The 16,244-nt window shown below is 46.8% G+C and overlaps 1 protein-coding gene across 1 annotated transcript in view; it reads left to right on the top strand.

The window, feature by feature from the left end:
• Positions 1-2,752: 2,752 nt before the first annotated feature.
• stxbp5b (syntaxin binding protein 5b (tomosyn)) overlaps positions 2,753-16,244 on the top strand; it is a gene marked incomplete at its 5' end in the record, with an annotated part of 32,392 nt that continues 18,900 nt past the window's right edge. Inside the window, 8 exons of the mRNA XM_080850748.1 lie at positions 2,753-2,890; positions 4,415-4,512; positions 11,710-11,791; positions 12,353-12,453; positions 12,736-12,870; positions 13,927-13,990; positions 14,171-14,254; positions 15,503-15,626. Of these exons, the coding sequence (XP_080706874.1) occupies positions 2,753-2,890; positions 4,415-4,512; positions 11,710-11,791; positions 12,353-12,453; positions 12,736-12,870; positions 13,927-13,990; positions 14,171-14,254; positions 15,503-15,626 (826 nt within the window). The remainder of the gene's footprint in view (positions 2,891-4,414; positions 4,513-11,709; positions 11,792-12,352; positions 12,454-12,735; positions 12,871-13,926; positions 13,991-14,170; positions 14,255-15,502; positions 15,627-16,244) is intronic.

Genomic DNA, 16,244 nt, shown 5'->3' with positions numbered 1-16,244 from the left:
AAATTGAATATTTGTCAGTTAGATTAATTCATAAATTGGGTATCTATAAGGGACAGTCCACAAAAATCAAATGAACATGGCATTGTGCTCTAACTATGATTCATACAGAGTGTACTGCCAACCATACAGCATGAAGCACATAGATAAATCATAGAGCTGATTTCAGAAGGGAGACAGAGGCAAGCTGTTTGTGAAGCAATACTGCCATCTAGACACAGGCCAGCTTTTGACTAGTGGGACAGACACACAACAGCCGCCACCATTTAACAGGATGACGGGGTATACAGACTGATTATCATTCTACTGGACTTAATGAGATTTGTATTTCATCTACAAAGATTTATTGTGAATGTGAAGTTAACTGCAATAAATACAATTCCAGGAACAAGTCTGTCTTTCATACATGCCATATAATCTGATATAACATAACCTTTTGAGCATCTCACAAAAGGCAAAAGCCAGTTGGCGAGATGGTCTGTCACAGTGTGTAAAAATGGCCTCAGACGTCGTCAGGATGCCGTCACCAAGTCTGCAGTGTTGTCACTATGTGAAAAAAGACAGAAATAGAGGTGCTGATGGGCAACGTGAAGCCCTGCTAACTCGGAGGCCGGACTCTGCAGGCTGCCCGGCGAGCTGTAAGCTCCTCTCACTGCCATGGCCGGCAGGAGCAGGGTTACATATGGCACAGAGTGGCCCGGGCACGAGTGCCGTGCCAACCCTCATCCGGGTCCAGCGAGACGCGTGGTGCCGACTCTGTGTGTGTTTGTGCGAGCAGATGGCGTAGGTGGAGAGAGACAGGCGGAGGGGAGGGGAGGAGCGGCTCTACAGCAGCACAAGCACAGCACAAGGGTGGGGGGGGGGTGGGGGGGCGATTGTGAGTGTGTTGTGGGCTGTGTGTGTTGAAGGGGAGAAAGAAGTGAGGTGGTGGGTTAGAGGTGGAGGGGAGCTGCGAGAGGAGGGAAGAAGAGCCCTCAGATCAAGAGCGAAGCCTTTAATCAGTTGCTGCTCAGCTCCCTGCCTCTCAATGGAGCCGCTGCTCTGGCACGGTAGCCTCGCTGAATGACTTCTGTTTGAGGCAGCCGCCCAACAACCTTCTAATTCATGCACTGCCATCTAGTGGTATCTGGAAAATAAACTGGAAACTCAGAGCTATACACACATTTGACAGCAACCCTAAAGATGACCTTAACACTTTTTTGCTGAATGCCTGCCACTCCATTGATGGGATTACCATATACTTCAGTACTGCAATGTGTGTAACAAAGAGAAACCAAGACTTTACTTGTTTAACCAGCAAACTGTAGCAATATAATCATATCGTAGCTGTACAATGCTCTGTGTAATCCTTCCATGAGCGGAACTGTGATGCACTAGTGGACAGTCGCTTCTCTGATGTAGAGAAAAAAAGAACCACCAGCTGAGAAATACTAACTACTTACTAACCGAGAGTGAGGTCATGCAGGGAAATATCAGACTGAGGCTGTAACGTATCTACCGAGCGATAGCGACTAACCCGGTGAGGAGGGCAATACGCGGCTGGCATGACTACCCATTAGCCAATCAGAATGCTCGTACTGTCGTTGCCATATAATAATATGCAATACGATTCTATGTATTCCAGGATGTTTCCAGAACAAACATAACACAACCTCTGCAACCTCTGTGGCCCCTGTTAGCAAGTGACCAGATTGAGGAATCCCATACAGATCTTCCACCCAGTGAATAGAAACAGAAAAGTGGTCTGATTCCATTGTTGACATGTGTAATGTAATGCTGGAGCTAAACACTTAACACTGTGAGTCAAAGGGGGTAAAAGTAGAGAGGGTGTCATCTTTCAAACTCCACGTTTCTGTTTGTGGGTGTGTTTGAGTGAGATAGAGCATCAAAAGTAGGTGTGGTGACTACGACCCACTTACACATTAGAATGCGTCCCTTGATGCTCCACTAGAAAGACCAGCCGATCGACTGGGAATGAACCCATTGTCTCTCTGAAGGGCTGGGCTCTATTCCTGAAAGCAAGACAGATGGGAATATGCAGTGTTCTTAAATAATGTAATGACCTTAATAGTTGCACCATATTATGAATGAAATGCACATGCATAGCTATTCACATGTAAAACATTAACTAAATGGGAACACACATCTACACTTACATGAAAAAATGTAGGCCCCAAGATTTTTCATGAGGTCTTGTTCAGTGTTAAAATGATATCTAAGAATTTAAACACTTACGTTTTTGTTTCTTAGTGCCGCTATAGAAAGTGTGGCATTGCATGAATAATCAAGTAATAAATAAGGGATAAAGTTGTCCAATTGTGGCTTATCCCAAAACTGTGCGCAGAACAGGAGCTCTAGCGCCCCTATCTTACATCCGGGTGCCGCTCCGGCAATAGACTCCGGCTGGCTGCAGCTCTGCGTTTCCGTGTTGGTTGTGGGAAGAGAGGGGGTTACAGACAGGGGGTGAGATTGACTAAATCTGTTTGGATTACGTCGTCAATACCACCTTTCCTATGGATGAGGAGTAGTATCGGATGAAGAACACACACGTTGTCAAAGAGGGAAACTTGTTTTTGGGCATATTTTGACATGGAGTATGCCGTGACAACACCCCCTGACATGTGAGATTTACAGAGCAATATAGCTCAGTAGAAGACTGTGCGATTGTGTGGCTGTTGCCATCTCGCTTATCCATTTATGGTTGCTCATTTGATCCACTACTTGTGTCACGATCCTCGTCTGTGCTGGGGGAAAAATGAAGAAGTTTAATATCAGAAAGGTGTTAGATGGTTTGACGGCCGCCTCCTCCTCATCCTCATCACCTCAACCGGGAAACAGGGAAAATGACTCAATTCAGGAGAACCTGCAGTCGGAGCATTTCCAGCTCTGCAAGGTGGGTTCTTATCACACGGGGGTCGCAGGGGTTGACCGCGAGCAAATGGCACCCCAGCGGCCCGATCTCACACTCTGGAGACCGAGTGTACCGATGGATCCTATCCATGCAGTTAGAATAAAATTGATGTACACGTAGCTATCGAGCAAGTGACGTCTCCGCCAAATACATGTATTTCGATTTGTGTGGATAGTCAGGTTGATCCCAGTCATCAAGAGGTGTGTGAAATATCAGTCATAGAAGAGGTTAATTCTGTGGCTTCTGATGTGTTGCTAAGAATTAGCAAAAAATACACAGCTAGCTACCTACTGTCACAGTATGCCAAGTCGCGTTGACTAACGTTAGCAAATAGGAAAAGTGACCAGATGGAAATGTTGCGTATTCACACAGTTGCATTCGCTGGGTAATTTAATTGTCAGTGGATGGAACTTGCAACATTAACGTTAGCTGCTGTATAAAGTGTTTTACAGTGAATAGGTATATATTATGGCTGTTAATTTCAGTGCAAAATTAAGTTAGCCAGCCTGGCTAACGTCACTCAGATCAGTTCCTTGCATATGAGCATTGCATCAGAGGGCAGGATGGTGTTAATGCTATTCCGCTAAATAGCTAGCTAACTAGCTAGCAGCAGTGAAATCTTATTAAACCAGCTTCCAAGGCAGACCTGAAGTGACGGGGAGTCTCATTTCCATTGGACTGTGAAGTGACTTGTCATCATACACTCAAAGCTACCGTATGAGCTACAGTACTCTGCTTTCATGATTATAGTTGACCGCTGTGAATTGTTTCGTTCCAACAGAGAAGATTTTGCATTACTTCCAGTTGTTCAATGTGTTAAAGTGTCAAATGCTACAGGTTATTACGGGCCCTCTTCCGCAGCCAAGCTAGCTTTCAACACCTTTTTGGTGCACAGCGGATGAGGGCTTGCTATTTCACCGCAAACACATCAAGACATTCGTGTTGTCTTGCAACAGCCTACGCCAGTGCTTGTAAGGTTCACATAGACAGTCTGTTAAATGTTCCCATAATGATGACAGTCATTTGCAACATAATAATTATCCAGGGACTCACATTATCTAAGTAAATGCAATTGCCAGACGTTCTGTACAACGTCAGAACAAATCAGCATCGTCCTCTTTCAGTGTCATCAATCTCAAACACCAACGGCTTTGGACCTTTTTGTGAAGGAAAAGAAGAAATTAAATATCCAGTCATTTAGTCCCAGGCATTAATAGGGTTCTTTACTTCATGATGTGGATAGATGTTGCCTTGACAAGATTATCCCAGAAAACATGAGTTTACAGTGGACATCCTGTGTACGTAACTGTACAAGAGGCTTTTTTTATGCATGAAAAGAAACGTTTCCCTTGGTCATGCTGTCCTGTGTGTTTTCAGAACCTGATCATCCACTATTTACACTCAAGCCAACTTTGGATCTTTATTTTAGAATATTTGAACACTTTTTCTTTTCCTGTTGTGTAAGTGTGTGTTAATGTCACTGAACTGCCGTATTTTGCCTTGCAGACTGTGCGCCATGGCTTCCCTTATCAACCCTCAGCAATGGCTTTTGACCCTGTGCAGAAAATCCTTGCTATAGGGACTCAGAGTGGAGCTTTGAGGTTGTATCCTTTTCTCAAAAGATAAGTAACAAACAATCTGTCCAACACATGGTATACATATTTGCTGTCAATGTTGTCTCTCAAGGTTCAATGTATGCATTGTCATATCCATCGTACAAAAGAATGTCTTGTGGTTGCGATGAAATGTCTCTGCCCCCGTGATGCATTCAGATACAATGGGCTCTCAGATTCCAGTTGTCTGACACGCAGATGCTTGTGTTACGCAGTGGATTTCTCAAAGCAACAATGATGCGACACTGGAGGTTGACAAAGTGATTGATGGTACCACAGCTACTGACCTCAGGGGACTCCAGAGCTACTTCCTCACTGTTATTGCCCATATGAAACCAGTCCAAGGCCCCTGTCCTTGATGTGACATCGCTAATACTGGGGGTAGAGTCAGGGGACGCAGGCACTGTAGCCTCTATACGGGCGTCACCCTTGCTAGTGACTCAGGGGTAGCCATATTGGGGAACATGTGGGTGGCTGGCCTTTCAGAGGCACCCCTCTTGGGACCCGCGCCAGGGGATGACTGATGAGAACAGGGTGAAGGGAAACAACCCCTGATCTTGTGAGAACCTGAACATGCTCTGCCACCAGCCTGTAAGACTCACCACAGACCAGCACACATTGTATTGACTTATACATTTTATTGACTTAGTGTGCGCTCGTCCATCAGATCGATGTCAGAACAGGAGTGGTAACCGATATATTGCAACGGTGTGTGTGTGTGTGGTCTTAGCCATGTGCAGATGTAGCAGTTATGCACAAATATAGGGGTTTTCAGCATACACAGAAGTTTGACCATCAGTGGCTGCATCAGGTTTGAAGTCGACGGAGACACCTTAATGCCACGCTCACAAATTAGCACCACACTCCCTGTGTCTGGCTGGGGAGGGTGGGGGCACTTCAGAGGTGACAGGAGCTGTGGGGGATCAGGGAAGGTGTTGATGAGGTGGTCCCTCTGTGCTCAGTTTGGAGGAAGGCATACAGCTGCCTGTGGAGTGTGAGGGCTCTCGATAACCTTCTGCATGCTAGTGGGACCACTATCGAGCAAGGCTATTGGTCCTTTCATTCACTACAGGCTCTCATTGATTTAGCGTTTGGAAAAGGCAGTCACCAATATTGTGTGTTTAGATAAAAGATTGCTTACTCTGCCTGTAGTCCCAAGAGTTGGATGTCTTTTGGATTGATCTCTTTTGGATGTTTTGATCATAATGGCATGCAATAGATGGTTATCATGTTCCTCCACTGGTTTGACCCCTACTTTTGATCCTTCCGTCAATATTGATAGTTTGGTAAGCTGCTTGTGCACCTTTACGCCTATAAAGGAATTGACAATGTTCATAGCTATTGACAATAAGAAGCCTCCCTGTGCTTCTCACGGTGCTTACATCCCAACTCATCTGATCCTTTGGATACTGAGAGAGAATAATTCACCTCCATAGGCGTACTGTTGTGGTCATCACGGCAGAGTGTTTCTTTACTATTTCTTTTCTTATTTTGACTAATTTGCAAACTGTTGATGGATTTCATCCTGAAGTACAGCAGTGACTGCTGCCTTTCCTTGTGTCCTTGTGCCACCTTCGTAAACATATGGCCCGTATCGCATTTAAACCGGTTCCTCCATCTCTCCCATTGCGGTTGGACCTCCCCAGTGAGGTGAGAATTATTGCACCACAAAGCCTTAGGTTTACCACACCAGGAAGTGCTTCCTCTTTTCTCTGCACAGTCACCCACCTAGTTCTCGTGTGTGTGTGTGTGTGTGTGTGTGTGTGTGTGTGTGTGTGTGTGTGTGTGCCTGTGTGTGTGTGTGTCAAGGTCTCATTGTAAAGCTCTCTTCTCTCAGTGCCTCTGACATGTCAGCTGATGCTATCAGAGGGTTAGTGTGCATGTGACTGCGTCTTTCCTGTCCAGGACATTCCACAGGCACGGGGGCTGGCAAACTCAACTCGTTAGCATCTCGTGATTTATGGCCAGTGAACTTGACTTTTGCCCGTATTTCCCACTGGCTGCCTTTTTTTATTCCCTCTTGTTTTTAAGTCTAGCTCAGTGTGTGTGTGTGTGTGTGTGTGTGTGTGTGTGTGTGTGTGTGTGTGTGTGTGTGTGTGTGTGTGTGTGTGGGCGCGCTCAAGGGCTCAGTACATTGCTCTGCAATTGAGGACAATTAGATTGTCTGCCAGAGTGACACAAAGTTTCCGTGTGTCTGTGGACAAGCGTGGTTGTGTGTGTGTGTGTGTGTGTGTGTGTGTGTCTGTGGACAAGCGTGGTTGTGCCTTTGCTGAAGACTTTAACTGGGAGAACAGGCATGGGCTGACTAAGATGGCGATCAAAAGTTTAGTCTTAGAACGAGGAAGTTTCACGCAGTTTTGATAGCAAAGAGGAAATACATGCTCATGAGTTATCATATTATCTCATCAAGTGACCACATGTGTTTAAAAGGAAATGGTGCAATATTGCATGGCCTCTTTACAGATATACCTGCTTTCATAGCCACTGAATTTCTGGGTGGTTTCTGGTGGCGATGTGATGAAAAATGACAAAATATACATCGTTGTTTCTTCATATCACTTGAATTTTCATAGTAGTCTCTACCTATTCACTGTAGGGCTCTTTGCCAACATTTTACCCCAGGTTAACCTCAGTAGCATGTCGTCATCGTTAGAATCCCAATGAACAGATGGTTATCAGAATGCTATGAATTCAGGCCTGCTCAATCATAATCTCTTCCAGTGAAGTGGGTAATATACTCGTCATCAGGTTCTTATTATGTGTACAGAGGTAAATACACATAGTCATGTCACGGTGCAACTCGATGAGTAACCTTATCCACCTGCATATCTACCACTTGAGTGTTGACCTGAGAGAGAGACCTCCTTAAGTATGAGAAGCTTTGCGGTTTCCTACACAGGTTTTTATTAATAGATGTCAAATGATCATGTATAAATATCGAAAGCAGATTGCGGGCAGTGTTCTTTTTTTTCTAATTTTTTTCTGCAGCATACATCATCTTGTGTGAGTGTGTTTGTGTGTGTGCATGCATGCCTGTGTGTGTGGTCCATGTTTCATGCATTTCCTACGTGTGTTTCTTTCTTTTCTGCCTTGGGTTCTGCCTTCAGTGTAAGAGGAAGTATTCACAGTGTAGTCTAATGGCTCAACTCTTATAAAAAGGCATTCCTGTCTGGTGGCTAAGACCAACGTGCAATTTGAAGGAAGTTTTTTTTGTAAATAAGGGGCGGGTTTTGCAGAAGTGCATTCCTTTCGTCGTCTCCTGTCTCTGGCCCTCAGCACTTGGCTGTTCCAGAGAACGGTGGAGAATTCCCTCCCGCTTCCTTGTTTGTGTGGTTGTTCCTGCTGCGCTGCCCCTGTAGTAACTCCACACGGCTGGAGTGGCTCTGGAGGGCCTTGACCCAAGCAGGCTTCCAGCAGGTTCAGGGGAAGAGAGCCAAGCTGAAGCCCCCATGCATACTGTGTCAGTCACACACACACACACACACACACACACACACACACACACACACACACACACACACACACACACACACACACACAACCCCCATGCATGCTGTGTCAGTCATCATGCAGTTATTTTCTCTCCTTCCCTTTGTCTATCTCCCTCAGTTGGACTCTCTCACACACACACACACACACACACACACACACACACACACACACACACACACACACACACACACACACACACACACACACACACACACACACACACACACACAACTTTCACACACAACTTTCACACACACACACACGAACACACGAACACATTTCCCCTGTGTGCAAGGGCAGCTCACAGGCCCTGTCAGCAGACAGCAGACAGTATCAGTGATGCAGCTGTCTGTAGCTGTAGCTGTAACTGTAGCAGCAGTGGCTACTGTAACCTCCCGGGTGTCAGGGCTGTACACAGGCTCTCCGGCTGGATGACAGGCACGTCTCTGAGACTCTCATTCTCTCTCTCTCCTCCCCCTCTCTCACTCCCTGTCTCCCTCGCTCACTCATTCAGTCGCTCTTTCACACCTCTAATCCCACTGTAGTTGAGAGGTCCAGCTATATGACAGGCATACATCTCTCTTTCAAACTCTCTGAGGCACTCTCCTTTCTCTCGCTCTCTCCCTCTCTCTCTCCCCCTTCTCTCTCTCTCCCTATCTCTCTCTCTCTCTCTCTCTCACTCACATACACACACACACACACACCCTGCAGCCTTTGCTGACAGCCTCGTCTCTGACCTCATGCGGGAGTGTGCTCTGCTTGAGTGCTGGGGCCATATGTAGCCCAGAGCCCCTGGCCTGTGGAGTGTGACTCACCCTCTCTGGAGAGTGTGCCTGAGGGAGCAGGAGCAGGAGCAGGAGTAGCAGGAGCAGGAGCAGGAGCAGGAGGAGCAGGAGCAGGAGCAGGAGCAGGAGCAGGAGCAGCAGGAGCAGGAGCAGGAGCAGGAGCAGGAGCAGGAGCAGGAGCAGGAGCAGGAGCAGGAGCGTGCCCTGAGAACACGGCAGTTAGCGCCGAGCACCTCCTCTCACTGCCTCTCAGCGTGCCGCATCAGCGCCAGCTCGCTCTGCCGTGGGCTCCTCTGCAGCACGTCAGATGGACTGCAACGGCGTGCGACAGAGACTAGCTTGTGATTACATGTGCTAGCATGCTGTGCGATGCAGTGTAGCGTGGCATATGCACAGGGACACCTTGTAGAATAGCGTGTGGCACTTGCTAGTGTACACTAGATAGCCTCCTGGTGGAGAAGACTGACTTGTCCACATTATTCAACATCCCATTACATACAGTACCATGAAGTAGCCCTCTGTGTGTACTTCAGGTCATAAAAGGCGAGGTTGTATAGTGCTTACTATGACTTTTTCCATAACATAAGACAGCGGGAGGCGTGTGTATTTAATTGTATAAGGCTCATGCCATACATATGGATGCAGAATTTAGTTGGCAACAGTACTATGTTTGTCCAATATTTATTGTGTATTTAATATTTTGCTTTTGTTTTGTTGGCTAGGACACCTTAGGACACTAGTCTAGTGTATAACGTGGGATAGCTTATGCTCTGTATAACTCTATACCATTTTGGTTTCTTAGCTTGAGACCTATGGCCTATATTGGCATGCTGACTAATGTAGGAGGCTAATGTCAAGAGTGTAGTTCACCGCTTTATGTGGACTTGCAGATGTACTTTGTGTGTCTTTCACTTTTGTGATTTGAATATTATTGAGGGTGAGGGGATGGGATTCTGAGCTGAAGTCTGTTCAGCCGTTATCATCCTTCTTTTTCACTCTTCCTCTCTCTCTTTCTCTGTCTCTGTCCCTACTGCCCCTCCCACAGCTGACTGTCAACCACTGTCAATGCATTTTCACACAAATGTCTGTCTTTTTCACTTCAACCTCGTGAGATGGAAAAGTCTCCAGGGCAGAAGGGTTTCAGAATAAGAATGAAATAAATGAGGAAGGAGTAAATGTATGAGAGAGAGAGAGAGTAGGAAAGAAAGATAGAAAGCAAATAAAATACTCATGCCTGGCTCATCTGATTTACCCATTTCCTGTTGAAGAGTGCCAGCTTAGCATGATGAGTGCACGAATAAGACATGCACTGAACTACACTCCACCCGAATGTTAACCTTTAAACAAGTCAACAGTCAGTTAATGTGGGCATGCGGTTGCGCCAGCTCCCTAATCCTGTTTGCAAACCTTCCACTGAACCTTTGGTTAAACTCTGTCTCTTTGTCTTGATAATCCTTATGTTTGAAGATGATGGGTCCGCTGTTCTACCTACAATTTGGACAAACATCCAATGTGTAATGTGTGAAGCCTCCTTACGCAATGCTTTCTCCAGGAGTATTTTGTGGAGTATCATGCACTATGGAATGCAATTTGTGTTATGAGCATTTGGTAGTTTGTGTGTGTGTGTGTGTGTGTGTGTGTGTGTGTGTGTGTGTGTGTGTGTGTGTGTGTGTGTGTGTGTGTGTGTGTGTGTGTGTGTGTGTGTGTGTGTGTGTGTGTGTGTGTGTGTGTGTTTTGGGGGGGGTCTGGCTCTAATTACAGATAGCATTACTCTTCATTAGCGTCTGTATTAGAGCAGGCATTGTGTGCGTCTGTGTGAGTGAGGTATCTTTCGAGAGGAATCTTATCTGCAACAGCAGCACATACACAATCCATGTAATTCACTGGCTTTTATTTAGCAGTGAAGCAAACATGCTTCTTCATGCAGGCCAGCTAGGAACTCTGGAGAAATGTAGTTTAAGTGGACTCTAGTCTCTGTCCTGTTCAATTCTCTTCAGTTTTTGCTGAGAAGGGGTTAGTGTTGAAACAGTACCTGGTGCCACATTCCTTCTTGCCTCATACCACGTCAAAAGGTTCAGGTGATAACATAAACAATGGGATTGGTTAAAGGCTGATCCAGCCATTTTAAATTCAGTTGTGTCTTACCCTTTACCATCACCATTGACACAAAAAAGTCCTGTGTCCAGTGGAAAGACAGCACTGTATGCTGTCTGTCTAATGTGATAATAGCAGTTGGAACAAGGTTATTTATGGAGCCCTGAGCTAAGCTCATTGGCGGTGATCTTTACTTCTCAAACGAAGGGAAACGCTTTGTTAATTTGAAGAGTTAACCTTTTGGTGAGCTTACCTTCTGTGGGTTTAAAGAGGCTTCACCACGCTGGTTGCATCTGTAGTGACAATGGGAAGCAGAGGGGTTGAGAGTGTGCAGGGGGAGCCGTTTCCTGTTACTCTTTTTAAACACCGTCACTAGGATATGCACACTCTGATGGCTGCAGTTAATGGACCCAAGGCTCTCTTACCATTTCCTTTTCCTCCACCCTCCCAGACTTAGCGCCTCTCCCGCCCATCTGTTCCTCTGCTAGCCTCTGGCCAAAGAGGAAGGCGTCCGATGGGGCAGAGATGCATGTTTGCTTGTAGAGACTTAAGTGTACATATGTTGTACTAACCCCCCTGTGATGAATCTAGGATTTGAAGGCATGTTGTCCAAATGCTGAATGCTGAAAATGGTGGAAGATGGTTTCACATGCACAAGTGTAAAGTATAAGTAGAGGTTGGTGCTTCATGTGTTTATCAGATGTAATGCATGACAGGGACGGAAGTGTCTAGTTTGGGGTACCAATCCCCTTTAGAACTAGGATGTATCTGTGTGTCTCTGTCGGTGTGTGCTGTTCCTTGACCGTGCTGCCTGCAGGTTTGGCCGAGCAGGTGTGGAGTGTTTCTGCCAACACGAGAGCGGCTCTGCCATCATCCAGCTCCAGTTCCTCATCAATGAGGTCAGTCTGCCTGGAGCTGCACCCTCTCCTCGTCCATCATCCCCTCACTCTTTGTCTTTCTCTCTCCTGTCCCCATGGCACCTCTTTTACCTTCAAAAGTAATCAATTCTTCTCCCAGACCCCCTGCTTCTCTTCTCTTCTCTCATCTTGACTCCTATTTCATTTCCCCTTGCTATTCCCTCTCCCTCTATTTCTCACTCCCTCTTTCCCCCACACCTCCTTTCTCATATTCCCTCCCTTAACCTCTCCCTGCCCCTCTTCCTCTGTCTCCCCCCCCCCCCTCTCTGTTGTCCTGTTTGGCCCTCATGACTCACCGTAGGATGAGGCTCATCTCTGGTTAATGGCTGTCTGAGGACAGTTAAGGGATTACTGCATTAATGGAAGTCTGCAGCCCTGGAGGGCCTGTTTAATGGATGCTTGCACATTCAGCAAAGCCTTCAAGCACCTGCTAGTCTCTCTCTTAATCTTGAACTTAAGCCGTGGTGCATGCTGGTTGGCAGAGATGTGTGGTCACTGTGCGTGGTGTGAGAGTGACTGACCTCTGCCCTCTTGCTGTGACAGGGGGCGCTGGTGAGCGCGCTGGCTGACGACAGCATCCACTTATGGAACCTGAGGCAGAAGCAGCCGGCGGTGCTGCACTCGCTCAAGTTCAACAGGGAAAGGTAAACACTCTACTGCCCTTATATAGAGGTCACAGAAAGGTCAAAGTATTATTAGAAAGGTCAAACAGGTAGCCGTTTGGTAACCTTTGTACTGTAACCAGTGTAACACCTGCGCCCCTGTCTATGTTGTGTAGTCCTGAAGCTGCTAAGACCAGTGTGCAATGCTTCATACATAGAAGAGGCTATTATAGACGAGTGAAACGCTTGAATTGCTCTGGATTACTCTCTCCTTCCTCTCCACACACTCAGCCTCCCCCTCTCTCTTTCTCTTTCTCCCTGTAGGATCACGTTTCTTCACCTGCCCTTCCAGAGCAAGTGGCTGTATGTCGGCACGGAACGAGGGAACATCCACACCGTCAACGTGGAGTCCTTCACTCTCTCAGGCTACGTCATCATGTGGAACAAAGCCATTGAGCTGTGAGTGCTTTCACACTCCCAAACGCGGCCCATGAATATTTCAAGATCTTCCCCCCACTTTTAGCCTAGATTTTTTTTTTTCCCGACGAGCTCTCGTGATTTTTAAGCCGTTGGGCGGTCAGGTGGAACAGATGTTGACCAACAAGTTAGAGTAGTTTTTCCTGTGATGACAGATTTGAGTCTGACCTTGTGCAAGGTGAATTGGGTTAAGTGGCTGTGTGCATGTGGTGTCCCTAAATGTTTGTGTGGCACTTTTGAGTCCCCTAAAGAAGAGAGATGTTTAGACTCCCACGCTTTAGACTTTACACTGGGGGGTACATTTATGGCCAGAGAGCCAGACTGGTGTAGCAGAGAAGGAGAAAGGGGTTCCTGGGAGGGATGGAGGGAAGATTGATGGGGAGATTTTCGGTTCTCCCAGTTCAGCACCAGCGCTCTCTCTCTCTCTCTCTCTCTCTCTCTCTCTCTCTCTCTCTCTCTCTCTCTCTCTCTCTCTCTCTCTCTCTCTCTCTCTCTGTCTTACTGGTGCTCGCTAGAGCTGGGTCTCTTAACCAACCCAGAGGAGTGTGTCTCCTATGTTCTCTCTTGTCAGTCCAACTGTCCCTGCTCCTGGGACTGGACCGACTGGGCTGATCTAGACCCACTTCACACAGCGGGGCTCCTGTGAGAGAGGCTGCCAGGCTGGCAGAGCCTTGGCACGTTGCATCACGCGCTGCAGTGACACAGCACATTCCGCCGGCCATCACCGCGCCACTCCTCTGCCTGGACTCCTGTTTCCATGGCAACAGCAGCTACAGGGGAGGCAGGGAGGAGCGGGGCGAAGGCGCGTGCGGGGGGGGGGGCTCCCAACCCTCTGAAGGAACTGAAGTGCTACAAGCCTACTAGCTCCTGTATACTCTTTAGGGTCCCTTGTATCCCATTAATACTAAACCTAGAGTTTAAAAGTGCCAACACCGCTCCGGTAACCCCTAGCAACCACTACTGTAGAAAAGCTAACGCATTTGAGTGTTAACTGTGACTCAGCTGCCCTAACACACCCCTGCTTTCATCACCTCTCAGGTCCTCAAAGTCACACCCCGGCCCTGTAGTACACATCAGCGACAACCCCATGGACGAGGCCAAGGTAGTAGCACACACACACACACACACACACACACATACACACACACACACACATGCATGAAGTATTATCCACCCATCTCCTCATACACAAGCACACATACAGCATACACACATGGGTATCTGCATGCTTACAGCTGCTCCACTGTGAGTTTTCCTTCATGTGGTGAACACTCTTTTCCAGCTGCTGATTGGCTTTGAGTGTGGCATCGTTGTGCTGTGGGACCTGAGGACCAAGAAGGCAGACTACCGCTACAACTACGACGAGGTAAGAGACTGCACATGTTTTACTCCCCATTCAAGGTCCTGCTGTGTGTGTGTGTGTGTGTGTGTGTGTGTGTGTGTGTGTGTGTGTGTGTGTGTGTGTGTGTGTGTGTGTGTGTGTGTGTGTGTGTGTGTGTGTGTGTGTGTGTGTGTGTGTGTGTGTGTGTGTGTGTGTGTGTGTGTGGTGTGTGTGTTCATGTGTGTAAGGTCAGTTGTCATGCAACTCCTCCAGAGGAAAGTGTGGTGTGTGTATGTTTGTGTTTTTCTGTGGAAGTGTGTGTATGCGTATGTTTGATACATATTGTGGCTTTGCTCTGTGCATGTGAACTGCTGAGTGGGCATGTGCAGGTGGATCTGGGTCTCTCAAAAAGCACATCAAAGCGCTGGCGTAGAGAGTTTGTGTGTGTGTGTGTGTGTGTGTGTGTGTGTGTGTGTTTAATGAGCACTAATTAGCGACACCTGTGCAGGAGGCGTTTCAGAGCTTGGCCCAGGCTGCCTCTGCATTGCTGCAGATGCTCTTGGACTTGCTCTGCTGTCTGTACAGCTAGAACGTGTTTACTTGAGCATCCTCACTGCAAGAGCAGAGTTCCCTCAATCACAGGTTTACTTCACTCTGTCTTGGAAAGACAGTCCTGTTAATTCCTCTTCATTAAGGCTCAATTAAAAAATGTTCCCTCTTAATTTTTCAGGTGTGTTCATGTTTAATTGGTAGTAATTGTGAGATACATGGCTGTGAGAGATATATAGCTCTACACACCCTTTATACCCTCAGTCAGCATTTTAAAACCACACATTTTAAAAATAATAATAGTTTTCTTCACTGTTTTTTATATTTTGACCAAGTCATGTAATTATTGTGTGTACCATTCATTTTTTGTGATTGAGAATTTTGATTTGTGAATTGCTTTTACAAAATTGTAATGCAAACAACAGCTTTAAACTATCACAAACAAGGCAAGAGGTAGAGACTTTGTATTTTCTAGGCCGTGCCATCTTCAAATACCTGCTGGTCAGTTTGTACCCTTTAAAACAAAAGAGATGCAGCCCCTCACTGTTTAACATATCTCCTGTGGGCAGGCTCATTTAGCACAGTGATGTCCAGCCTTTGTTTATTTATGTTTTTATGAATGCTGCCTAAGAGCCCAGTTAGAGCCCCGACCCCTCGACCCCTCGCCCACACACTCGTTTGGCTGCCTGCTGCATGCCCTCTGCCCTTCGCTGCTGGTGACTGGTGTGTTTGTTGTGCCCGTAGGCCATCCACTCTGTCGCCTGGCATCACGAGGGCAAGCAGTTCATCTGCAGCCACTCAGACGGCACCCTGACCATCTGGAACATCCGCACGCCTGCCAAACCTACCCAGATCATCACACCTCATGGTGAGTATGCAAATGGTGACACACACACGCTCACACACACACTCCTGCCCAGAAGTATTATAGGTCATGCACCCAAACACCCACATAAGCATCCACAGGATGAACCCATCTGCGATAACAAACCCAACCTATCTTACACTCATACACAGCTCAAATTCACAACCATATACAGACACAGATGCACTTTCACACACATCCACTCTCCTGGTTAACCAGTCTAAAGTCATCTCAAATCCATATAATACACTCACTTCACACACACACACACACACACACACACACACACACACACACACACACACACACACACACACACACTAACACTAACCTGAGGGAGGGTTGTAGGCGTGGCCCAATGCTCTGGGGGTTCATTGGCGAGCGTCTTCCCCTTGTTCACCTGTTCAGTCTGTTTGCTGAGCTGCACTCACAGAGGCAACATTCATCATTCATTACACATTCAACACCACATCTTTTCAAAAAGCACAACAACAAAAATTGCTGGCTGCACAAATAACTGACAGTGGAAAACAGATTTTCTTGAAGTGTTACTCTACACACACACACACACACACACACACACACACACACACACACACACACACACACACACACCTTGCC

This window comes from Sprattus sprattus (genome assembly GCF_963457725.1).
Source record: "Sprattus sprattus genome assembly, chromosome: 13".
NCBI lineage: Eukaryota > Metazoa > Chordata > Actinopteri > Clupeiformes > Clupeidae > Sprattus > Sprattus sprattus.
This window is presented reverse-complemented; position numbering and strand designations above follow the sequence as displayed.